Here is a 12628-nt window from a genome sequence, read left to right as displayed (position 1 = left end):
AAGAGCTACCTTCAACAATGTAACAAAGTTGTTACTAGTTGTATCGTTGTGATCCAGGAGGTAGGGAAAATGAAGACTTACTTATAATCTAGGGCCTGTGTTCCTTAGTAGAAATAGTCCAAGACTGGAATCAAACAAACGCAGATTTCAGTCCCTATTTTATCATCAAATAGGTATATCATTTTTACCTCTCCAGATCTCAATTTTCCCATCTGTAAAATGGGCATTTTTTCCACAGCAGTGCCTTATGAAGAAAGAGACAGTGAACACAACATGCTAGGGTGGTACTTGGTGGGCTGTGAGCACTCCATGGTGCCTGTCACCAGTGTAATACTTCACAAGCTGCAATTCGAAACAAAATGGCGGTAAAAGACTACATCTATTAACTGGTGTGTCTGCAGGAACCATACCTAAGAACCTCTTGTGTTCTAGCTCACCTCACAAGTCCTTATTGATATGCTTCTGACAAGCCTTTATTTTTATTTTATTTTTTGACAGGCAGAGTGGACAGTGAGAGAGACAGAGAGAAAGGTCTTCCTTTGCTGTTGGTTCACCCTCCAATGGCCACCACGGCCAGTGCACCACGCTGATCCGATGGCAGAAGCCAAGTACTTATCCTGGTCTCCCATGGGGTGCAGGGCCCAAGCACTTGGGCCATCCTCCACTGCCTTCCTGGGCCACAGCAGAGAGCTGGCCTGGAAGAGGGGCAACCGGGACAGAATCCGGTGCCCTGACTGGGACTAGAACCCGGTGTGCCGGAGCCGCAAGGCAGAGGATTAGCCTAGTGAGCTGCGGCGCCGGCTTCTGACAAGCCTTGTACTGGGATACACTACCTTACCCCACGAGTTCTGCAGTTAACATTACCATCTTTATCCTTCTTCAAAAATATTCCAAAAGCTCAAATGATTATTGAGTCATACAATAGTACCCTAAAAACTTTATGGGAAAATGGAATTAAAAGATTACTTTGGTGCAAAAATATTTTGAAGTCCATCATAATTTTTTCATAATATGCGTTTTCCATAAACGTTCTGAAGTGTCTTAGTTTTGCTCTTCATCTGATTTACTAGAAGAGGAAATCTGGTCTATGCTGTACATATTACTGTAAGAAATGTTACTGGGATAAAAATAAGAGTCTGAGAGCTAGGTATCTAAGAACCTCAAATGCAAAATTCCACCCATGGAATCAAGGAGGCCCTCGCATGTCTCCCTGAACTACTTACAAGACTTACTCACTTGTCACCTTTTCTTTAGTCTTACCATCTCCCTTCTTCTTGTACGTCTTATTAATCCTTGTCACACCCACAAGAATTATTTTTCTAAAATGTATATTGTGTCATGTCATTCTTACACTTAAAACATTTCAGTGGCCCCCTATGGCCCATGTAACAAAGTAAAAGCCCTTTACTGGGGCATACAAAACCCCTTCATGACCTAGTCCATAGCTTTCCTTCCCCATTACCCTTGGCCTTGAACCATACACTAAGCTGGTCCAACAGGCTTTTCCATTCTACAAAACATATTAGACGCCCAAAATGTATGTCCCTGCTCACTCTGCCATCTTTCCCTGGCATGCTCCTTCCTTCACCTGCCCTGTATGACAAAGTTAAAGCACCATGTACCCCTGCCAGCAATGTTACCTCGGACAATTTACTTAAACTCCACATGCCTCAGATTCTTCATTTGCAAAACGGGTCACAGTAACTATCTTAAAGGACTGTTTGAGAATTAGATGAGTTAATACATGTGAAATGTTTAGAATACTGACTAGCACGTGGCAAGCACATAGTATGTGTTACTCTGGTGATGACAAGGAAGGAAAAGGAGGCAGCATGGAGAAGCAGAAGCAGCTGGAAGAACAGGGAGAGAAGACTTCGAGCTGTGGAAGATGACTTTCCTAGCATCCCTAGAGAAGAGACCATTGCCTCGTGTCCGTGTCTGCTGTAACTGTGTGATGTGTGGATGTGTATATCCACATAGACTTTGGTACACATACATACAGGTGGAGTATCCATCAGATACTCAGAACCAGAAGTGTTTTAGATTTGGGTGTTTTTTTTTTAAATTTTGTGATATTTGCATATATATTATGAGATATCTTATTGGTGAGACCCAAAATTGAACATGAAATTCATTTATATTTCACATATACCTTATGTACATGGCCTGCAGGTAATTTAATATAATATTTTTAGTATGCCTATGTTTTGGCTTTAGCCTGTCATGAGGTCAGATGCAGAATTTTCCATTTGTGGTGTCATGTCAGAGCTCAAAAAATTCAGATTTTGGAGCAATTCAGATTTAAGATTTTTAGGTTAGAAACACTCCACCTATATCATATGTCACACCCAATGGCATTAACATGCTCACATGTGTTTCCAAAACTAGACTGTGACCACTTTGAAAAGAATAATAGTGCATTATTTGGTCTTATATCACCAGCACCAAGAATATAACCAGCTCCATGGCAGATACTCCCAAATGATATGAAATAAATTTGATAGACAACTCTGAAATTAGCAGAACCAGCCACAGAAAAGCTAATAGGTATCCCATAGTCTCAAGCAATGATAATAAATTTGAACAAAAGAATGAAGTTCCTCTTCTGATAACAAATTAGACCTTTAATAATTAAGGAAATTGTTCAGGAAAAATATGTCCACAGTAGTCAGACCCATCTTTTATGCCTTTTTAAAGGCAAATCATCAAAAAGGTCCAGGAGCTTCATGTGCATTAATCAAATCTACCACATTGTGTGGTATCTCATGGTAAAAATAAGTAAAACATTGGAAACGTTCATACTGCGTTACCTTATTTGAAGCCTTCACAGACAGGACGTACAACACATGTGCAGATAGCTCAGTGGAAATCTAAAGAAAGAAGCCTAAAAAATCAGGACTCTCTACTATCTAGTCAATTTTGATTCCAGAAAAAAATGGACTTTTGAAAATAGATCAGGGCCGGCACCGAGGCTAATCCTCCACCTAGCGGCGCCAGCACACTGGGTTCTAGTCCCAGTCGGGGCACCGGATTCTGTCCCGGTTGCCCCTCTTCCAGGCCAGATCTCTGCTGTGGCCAGGGAGTGCAGTGGAGGATGGCCCAAGTGCTTGGGCCCTGCACCCCATGGGAGACCAGGAGAAGCACCTGGCTCCTGCCATCGGATCAGTGCGGTGCGCCGGCCGCAGTGCACCAGCCGTGGCAGCCATTGGAGGGTGAACCAATGGCAAAAGAAAGACCTTTCTCTCTGTCTCTCTCTCTCTCACTATCCACTCTGCCTGTCCAAAAAAAAAAAAAAAAAAAAGAAAAGAAAAAGAAAATAGATCAGGGTGGGACACATAATTGCAAATGACTTGCTATCCACTGGAGTGTAGAATTTCAATTAACTTAGGAAAGGCACTGTCTGACATGCAGTAGACTTGCAATAAATATTTATTGGCTGACTTACTGACTTTCATTTTAAAGTTTCAGTTCATGGTACTTAGTATGAAAATATTTCAGGCAATCATAGAATCACAGGGCTGGAAGTCAACTTAAATTTTATTCCCATCAGCATCACCAGCACCACCACTGGATACACTACAAGTTCCCACCCCAAAAGTACCTCCAGTAATAAGAAGCATACCATGTAGCTGCAGAAGACAACTGTAAACGTGAAAAATATGTACTTCCAGAACTTAACGCCCACCATAATATTCCCCACATGCATTGGTCCTAATTGTGCTTTTTGGAACATCACAAGACAATAAAAAACTCATTTTCAAATTCAGCCTTCCGAGAATGTGAAGACAGCTCTGCAGCCTGCCCTCTCCCCCAGCTCTCCGCTCTATCAGGATATACACCCCCCAGCCCTCCTGCACCTCACAAACCTGCCCTGCTCTAACCAGGCTGGCTGTTGTGGCTTTGCTCCAGGCTGCCAATGTCCATTTAGGTATGACCAAGTCACAAGACGGTAAAAACCCTTTGATCCTCGTTCTGGACACAACACTTCTACTAAGTCAGCCTGAGATGGTTTTGTCACTGTTTCGGCTGTTGTCCCCATCACTGCTGTCCTTCAATCTTGCCATGCTGAAGTGATGTGAGATTGACAGCCATAAATCACTGTTGAGTTTTTCTCACATCCTCACATCTCCTGGTCCCTAACAGCCCCTATTTTGGATGTTTGCATTTGTATTATTGTGGTTTGGGGACCATGGGGTTAAGCCATGTATAAATTCCTCAAATTTAAAATTCACATCTTTCTAAAAATCCCCCAGGAATTATGACATTAGAAATTTCACATTTTAGGACAAAAACAGCTTTAGTTAACAATTAATCACATTCTATGTGACTGTGGCCATAGAGTTAGAATTAAAGGAAGTCACAGATTTTTGTGCCAAAATGGATCTTAAAATTAACCTAACCTGACCTCCAAAAGGCTAAACTCCTTCTAAGCAGCGGTGCTGGGGCGGAAATTCAAGGCTCTGAACTCCCAAATGCATCTGTCTTCCCAGCATACACAGCATCCTTGGCAAAGGGGAGAAGTATGCCAGAAACCACTTAGGGTTCTGAAAAACCATCATTCAAGTTGAAGATGAAATGCTATTTCCCAAAAAAAATGACTCAATTTGTAGCGTTTTTTCTTGCCCTGGTAGCTAGAAATCATTGTTTATGTTAATGAATAAAAGTTTATGGAATACAGAAGGTCTATTCTCTATATAGGAAAAAAAAGAACAACTTGGAAAACCCAAATTATATCCATAACCAAAATATGGGCTCAGCACGAGCATGTTTCAGGCCTGTAGCAGGAAAAACACATTCAATTAATCAGCTCAGCCACATGATGGCACTGCAGCTTCATTTAGATCAGCTTCTATCATCCTAGGAAACTGACGAGAAATTTTAAAGGTGGGATTTAATGTTTATGTAATGGTTGTGGAATAATTGAGCAATAACAGAATAACTAAACAATAACTTTTCATGAAGCATAATTTGCAAAACTATTTCAGTTTTACATAAATATTAGACATAAACTAAATTTCTTAGAAAGCATAAATTCTACTGTGTTCTTTAATGTTTACTAGCTACTTTACTACAGTTTTAAATGCCACAGAAGTCACTACAGATTATTCTGACAAAATAATGGGTGAAAGAAGATAGCTCTATGTTCCTAGTCTTGTGGGATGGGAGTGCAGGGTGTGTGAGGGGTGCAAGAACTATGGGGTGACAGGTGGTTATACAATTGGCATCTGAAGATCAGGATGACATTCCTTCAGTTTGTTCAATACAGTACATTTCAAAGAAATTTGTAACTTTCACCCATAAATTCTCAAGCCTACAGCTGGCAGGTTGATTGAAAGCTGAGACTTTAGATGGATTAGATGGGTTCATCTAATAGAAATGAGCCTTTGGAGGTCCCACTTATGTGTATGTCCTCCTGGGATTGAGAAACCTGCACTCTGTAGTGATTTAAGTTCCAGTATGTGATAGCAGAAGGAGAAGTAGATCTGGGATCCTCAGACTGTTCCTGGTACCCCTCCAGAGGATGCAAACCTCCATTTGTACGGGATTTAGCCATATGGCTACCCTTTGTTATAGCAATCAAGTCTCCACTGTGTGCTGGGAACTGTGCGAAGGGCTTTGCATACGTAATAACTCACCACAGTCTTATGAGGGAGGCACACTCATCACCACCATTGTCAGCAGCAGCGGCAGCAGCTACATTAGTGGAATGAATGTCTACCATCTATGAGCTATGCTTCTAAGCATTTTCATGTGTCCTCCAGCTTTGAGAAAGATGTTGTTGTCACACTCTGCCTCCTCCTCCCCATCTTATAGAAAAGGAAACTGAAGCTAGGAAAACTGAATTTGCTGAAGGTCACACATCTGGTTAGAGGTGTACTAAGGCGAGCCAGAGTCGCACTGGATGGCCTCTCAGCGCCATCAGAATAATGCATGTCTGTAGACTGAAGTGAATCCTGTTGTGACCTATCCTATTTCTGTTTACCTACTCAAATGGAGGAGCTGTGTGGGAGGGGGTTGACACTTTTGACATGACGGAGTATTCCTGAAGATAGAATGAAGGGCGAGACTGGTCAGGGGCCCTTCCCCAGACTGGGAACACCTAAGTTAGTGCTGAGACAAGTCATCCACAAAAGCTTAAGGAAAGCAGGGAGATCAGATTGCGGAAATCTCTGTCCCTAAAGACACAGGGCAACTTCACTGTTTCCCTGAAGACATCCTGATCTTCAGATGCTCACACGCCCTCCACTCCCATCCCACAAGACTGGGACCGCAGAGCTATCCTCTTTCACCTAATGTTTTGTCAGAGATGAACTCCAGTTATGTGAGGGGCAGAGGAAATGCCCTACATGGGTTATAAACAAGATAAATTAAGACGATTATCACATGAAATTGCACTTTTCTCATAACAAGTACACACACTAACAGCCAAATGCTGGCACAGATGCCTCTGCCCTTCCAAGCTCTGGCAGTGCAGCAGACCAAACTGTGATGGCTCTGTGAAGCATTTGTTGTTACAGCAAGTGCAACAAGAGTATGCAAATTGTTTTAGGGAAATCATCTGGAACTGACTGTAGAATTGTTGGAATTGTCTGTAGGCCAAATGTATTATACATGGGGCAGTCTCAATTTAATTTACACTCAAAAAAACTGGCACAGACCTTGTTCGAGTCACTGTCAGTAATAAAACTTTTTAATGGGGAACAAAACTGAAGAGAATGCACAATTAAGGCTATCCATTGAGCATGCAAACATGAAAATGTTTTCAAAAAGTTCATGGAATGATTAAATTAAAGATCAGATTAGGGGCTGGGGCTGTGGTATAGCGGGTACAGCTGCTGCCTGCAGTGCTGGCATCCCATATGGGCACCAGTTCAAGTCTTGGCTGCTGCACTTCCGATCCAGCTCCCTGCTAGTGTGCCTGGGAAAGCAGCAGCAGATGGCCGCAGTGCTTGGGCCCCTGCACCTACATGGAAGACCCAGAAGCAGCTGTTGGATCCTGGCTTCAGCCTGGCCCAGCCTCGGCCATTGCAGCAGCCTTTTTGGGACCTCTCTCTCTCTCTCTCTCTCTCTGACTTTCCAATAAATAATAAATAAATAAATATTCTCTTTAAAAAAAGATAAGATTATTTTGGTACAAAAAAAAATTGAAATCCATGTTGTTTTTTTCAGAATGGCATTTTCTTCAAACTTTCTGAAGACCCTTAGATCTTTACTTTTGTTTTTATTTTTTAAGTGTTGTCAATTTTTAAGATACTTGTCTATGTTTTGAGGAAATAAGAATAAAAAAAAGTATCTCCTCTGAATGTTAGAATATTCAGGGTAAGGTTTCACATGCCACAAAGAACAATAAAATAGGAATGTTTCAGATGCCAGCAATACTCAAGTAGGGTCTCAACGGGAGTATATTCACCTTTCTTGGTCTACATTCCAATGACTAGAAAATGAACACTGGAAATAAATATGTCTCCTGCAGACAAAAATGCTACCTACATTGTAGGGAAGTTAATAGAAATGTCAGCAACTTCTTCAAGCTAAAACAGAGTAGGGAATACTGGTAAGCGAGACTTTTACTATAAAATAAAATCTCCTTGCCCTCGGCTCATGCCTGGTTAGAGTTTAGTATTCATTCACCCAGCCAGCATGTGAACTAGAAGTAAAAGTCCAAGTATTTAATAACATAAGTGGGGTAACTGTAGTTTCTCATCCAAACCAGGACACTTCGGAGGATGACACTATTAATAATGACTCCAGGACAACAGGCAGGAACCAGGGCTGTCCTGGGTAAACTGGGTAACCTAAAAACTGAGTGCCCAGGGAGATATTAAGTATTGAAATATGCCAAGTATGACTGTCTGACAGACAGGAAGACACCAGACAATAACTATCAATTTTAGGAATTCCCTTCCTTTTCATTAACATTTTGTTGTCTACATTTTTACATATGATCACTATGAAAGTAAGCTAAGAACAATAAAACTATATTATATATAGTCACTAATTTTTATCATATAATTCACTAAATACTCTTTATTTAAAATTCAACATGAGAGTATTTCAGGCATGGAAAGCCAAGACACTGGCAAAAAAAAAAAAAAAAAAAACCTATATGAAAGATCTCTGCAAGCGAGATCCCAGTGGAAAGAACAGGTCATCAAAGAAGGAGATACCTTTCTCTGAAGGGACGAGAGAACTTCCACTTTGACTATGACCTTGTCTAAATAAGATCAGAGTCAGTGAACTCAAAAGGCCTCCATAGCCTTGGCAACTCATGACAAGAGCCTAGGGTGATTACTGACACCATAAAAAAGAGTGTCAATTTGTTAAGTCAACAACAGGAGTCACTGTGCACTTACTCCTCATGTAGGATCTCTGTCCTTAATGTGTTGAACATTGTGATTTAATGCTATAACTAGTACTCAAACAGTATTTTGCCCTTTGTGTTTCTGTGTGGGTGCAAACTGTTGAAATCTTTACTTAATATATGCTGAATTGATCTTCTGTATATAAAGAGAATTGAAAATGGATCTTGATATGAATGGAAGGGGAGAGGGAGTGGAAGAGGGGAGGGTTTCGGGTGGGAGGGAAATTATGGTGGGGGGGGGAGCAACTGTAATCCATAAGCTGTACTTTGGAAATTTATGTTCATTAAATAAAAGTTAAAAAAAAAATAAATTCAACATGCAATGTAACTCAAGTCTTAAGACAAAGCAGGAAGGGGCCCGTGCTGTGGTGTATTGGATAAAGCCACTGCCTATGACACCAGCATCCCATATGGGTGCTGGGAAATGTCTCAGCTTCCTGCTAACAGCCCAGGAAAAGCATCAGAAGATGGCACAAGTACCTGGCCACCCAAAAGGGAGACCCAGAGGAAGCTCCTAGCTCCTGGCTTCAGCCTGGCTCAGCCCTGGCAGTTGCGGCCACCTAGGGAGTGAACTAGCGAATGGAAGCTCTCTTTCTCTCTCTGTCTCTTCCTATGTCTCTCCTTCTCTCTCTCCATAACTCTACCTTTCAAATAATTAATCAATCGATCTTCAAAATAAAAGAAAGAAAGAAATAGCAGGAAATAGAAGGAGAAATATGTTGCCAGTACATTTCATACCTTGGAAGACTGGCCTATGACCATCAGTTTTCTGCAAATGGTATAAATGTAAATGGTACCTAGATGGAGAAAAAGATTGTCAACATGCTTTTACAGTCAAATGACATAAATTTTACATTCTAGTTTATAAGAGTTTAAGTCTGTGATTCCCAAAACAAGCTCAATCATGAAGAAGTCCAATAACAGTGGAGAATTATAAATATCATAATTTTTCTGATAACATATAGGCAACATCATTAAAATAACTAATTTGTACATATTTTATGCATTTTGACACAAGGATATTTTAGACTCATTTAAAAGGCAATTTAAGGTTTGTAATACACTGAACGAAAAATGTTTGAGTGTCATAATTTATGTAGCCTGTGGTATTATTAATTCATATAAAATATTACTGGTTCCATGCCTTCCTTATCTTTGAAAAATGAGAGATTTATCTTCAAATAAGATGGATACATATTTAATTGGCATGGAACAGTACTCAATAAGGAAACTCATAATAATTTAAAAATCATAACAGATAGTTCACATTATATTCATTTGCAGTCTCATATAACATTTATCCCATTATTAAGGTATGTCCTATAAATGCTCTAATAAAAAAGCAGCATTTCCAAAACTTACATAAGATCATTATACTATTATTTCATATCAAGCCATTAATTAAGCAAGGCTAGAAGGCTGGTAGCAGGGTTGGAGGAAGGAGTGGAAAACAACATCACAATTTATCTCTCTGTATATAAAGGACATCATCATGCTATAAATATACCCAAAAGATGGTAACACACTTTCAAAAGGCATGCAATTGTCATGACAAGTAGCATAAATATTTTCTGCAAACTATCTGATCTAAAATTCATAACCATCAAGATTCAACAATTATGAAAAGCTTCTAAGAAAACAACATCTGTTCCAAAACATATCACTTGATTGAAACACACCTGTAAGCATAACAAACATTAATTACACAAATCAGTCACAAAAATGTTGAATAAAGGCTTAACTATGTAGACATCACAAACGTCACAATATGACGCTGGCCCTTCAGATCCAGACTTAGCCCGGAGTGTGACCACCCGTGAACGTAGTTGGTTTTTTTTTTTCACCTGAGACCCACTAGAGAAGAGACTACAGGGCTAGCAGCAGTTCAAGCCCAGCATCTTTGCTCAGTTTGGCTTGGTTGACTTGTACTCTTAATCTTTAAGAATAGAATTGTAACTATGGATCATTGTAGATAAAAAGCCACTAAATAAGGCTATGCACAGGAAACACACCCTTTTCACAAAACACGTGATTCAGGTGTAAATTACATAAAGATGCATCAAGGTGTCAGCATCAGGGAACTAAGGAAGCCTCAGGGAACTGTCCTTACGAATGACAGGGCCCCTCTGTATTTAAAAATGCACGTTTAACCTTTCCAGCCCCCAACATATCCTGACAATAGCTGAATCATGTTTGCTAGTTCAGGCTCTTGGCATGGCTCAGAAGTTCCCACTGCAGAAGCCAGATGGAGAGTAAGTGGTAGAGCAAGGACTGCAGACTGAATCATTACAACATCAGGATATCTCTAGAAATTTGTTTTGTTTCATCTTGCTTTTAACCAAATCTAGAATGAACTAGATAAGTTCATTGCCTGGCCATGTGACTCCTTTTCATCAAAGATGGTCATTGTCAAAATAATCTAAATTCATCAGGTTCAGGTTAGTTGAGAAGTAAAATATTCAATATTCAAGCATCCAAGAACCAAGATTGCTTATCTTAAGAGTCAGCTGGGGGGATGGGCATGTGGCACAGCACTAGCTGGCCTGTTGAGACACCCACATCCCACCTCAGAGCACCTGGGTCCAAGTCCCAGTTACCTGGCCTCTGATCCAGTTTCGTGCTAATCCACACCCTGGGAGGCAGCAGATGATGGCTCAAGGACTTGGGTCACTGCCACCACATAGGAGACCTGGATTGAGCTCTGAGATACTACGTTGGCCTGGCCAATCCTGGCTGCTGCAAGCATTTGATGAGTAAATCAGCAAATGAAAGATCTCTCTCCAGCTCTCTCTCAATCTTTCTGTCTGCCTTTCAAATAAATTGAAAAAAATTTTTTTTAAAAATCAAGGGTATGAATTATCACAATCAATTAAAAAGAAAATAGAGTGACCTGTCTGACTGAAAGGTCAAATGTATGGACAATTTGTAAAAATGCATTTGATCGGAGCCGGCGCCGTGGCTCAATAGGCTAATCCTCCGCCTTGCGGCGCCGGCACACCGGGTTCTAGTCCCGGTTGGGGCGCCGGATTCTGTCCCGGTTGCCCCTCTTCCAGGCCAGCTCTCTGCTATGGCCAGGGAGTGCAGTGGAGGATGGCCCAGGTGCTTGGGCCCTGCACCTCATGGGAGACCAGGAAAAGCACCTGGATCCTGGCTCCTGCCTTCGGATCAGCACGGTGTGCCGGCTGCAGCGGCGGCCATTGGAGGGTGAACCAGCGGCAAAGGAAGACCTTTCTCTCTCTGTCTCTCTCTGTCCACTCTGCCTGTCAAAAATTCAAAAAAAAAAAAAATGCATTTGATCTTTTCAGCCAAATACATTTCAACTACATAAATCCCAAACCGTCAAAAAAAAAAAAACTTCAGGGTTTTTGAACTTGTCTATTTTGCAGTCAGAACATCCTCCCTTCAAATATCCAGCTGATTCACTCCTTAAACTCCATCAGGTCTTCGCCCACTGTCATCTCTGACCGATCTGGTTAAAGTCACAGCCCATCTCCAGCCCAGCTGCTGCTCTCCCTATCCCCTTCTTGCCTTTCTTTGTCCCCCATAGCACTTGTAACCATCTGGCACCATACACTTCTTATGTATCTGTTATCTCCCTGCAGCAGAAGCAAGCATGAAAACAGGGTTTCTCTCTGTTGTCCACACCTCTGTCCCTAACACTTAGGACAATGCCTGGCACATGGTAGGTGCCCAATAAGCTTTAGATGAATAAATGAAAGTAGGGACAGCAGTTAGTGAAACTAAATATGTGTATCTCCCACAACCCACTCCTGGCCGCAGATCCCAGAAAAGTCTCACATAGGTCTGTAAAAGGACACATGCCAAGGATATTCACTGGGGAATTATTTGGTGCAATTAGAGGGGTAGGGCACACCTGTGGTGTATGACTGTCTGGAATACAATTCAACAGGCAGAGTTAACAAATTAGATTTACATACAGGAACCTGGCTAAATCCTAAAAACACCGAACTGAATGAAAATAAATTTAGGGAACAGAATAAAATCTAAAGAATGACACCAAGAATACACCAAGAAAAGGATATTAAACATAAGGAAATCACTTAATCTTTTCTTTTCTAAAAAAGAATATTAGGGGTGTGTGTGCGTGTGTGTGTGTGTGTGTGTGTACACATAAGTGATTTTAAAAGGGCTGAAGACAATGGATCACACTACATTAATTCCACCTCTCAAGCATGGGCCAACTACAGAGCCCAATACTTGGCCCTATCCCTGACCCCTGAGCACAGAACTGCTGCTCCTGTCCTT

The 12628-nt window shown here is 41.1% G+C and overlaps 1 protein-coding gene across 6 annotated transcripts in view; it reads right to left on the bottom strand.

Moving 5' to 3' along the window:
- The window catches only part of CFAP54 (cilia and flagella associated protein 54), a 372444-nt gene that overhangs the window by 340312 nt on the left and 19504 nt on the right, over positions 1-12628 (bottom strand). For all 6 annotated transcript variants that reach the window (XR_016216950.1, XR_016216951.1, XM_008256922.5 and 3 more), the window contains exon 5: positions 9101-9159. Coding sequence is in view for 4 of the 6 variants with exons in the window: in XM_008256922.5 (XP_008255144.5) it covers positions 9101-9159 (59 nt within the window). In the remaining 2 variants the exon portion in view is untranslated. The remainder of the gene's footprint in view (positions 1-9100; positions 9160-12628) is intronic.

Source organism: Oryctolagus cuniculus, chromosome 11 (genome assembly GCF_051225735.1).
Source record: "Oryctolagus cuniculus isolate XC-2025 breed Fujian yellow rabbit chromosome 11, ASM5122573v1, whole genome shotgun sequence".
Taxonomy (NCBI): Eukaryota; Metazoa; Chordata; class Mammalia; order Lagomorpha; family Leporidae; genus Oryctolagus; species Oryctolagus cuniculus.
The sequence above is the reverse complement of the archived record's forward strand: the minus strand, read 5'-3'. Positions and strand labels throughout refer to the sequence as shown.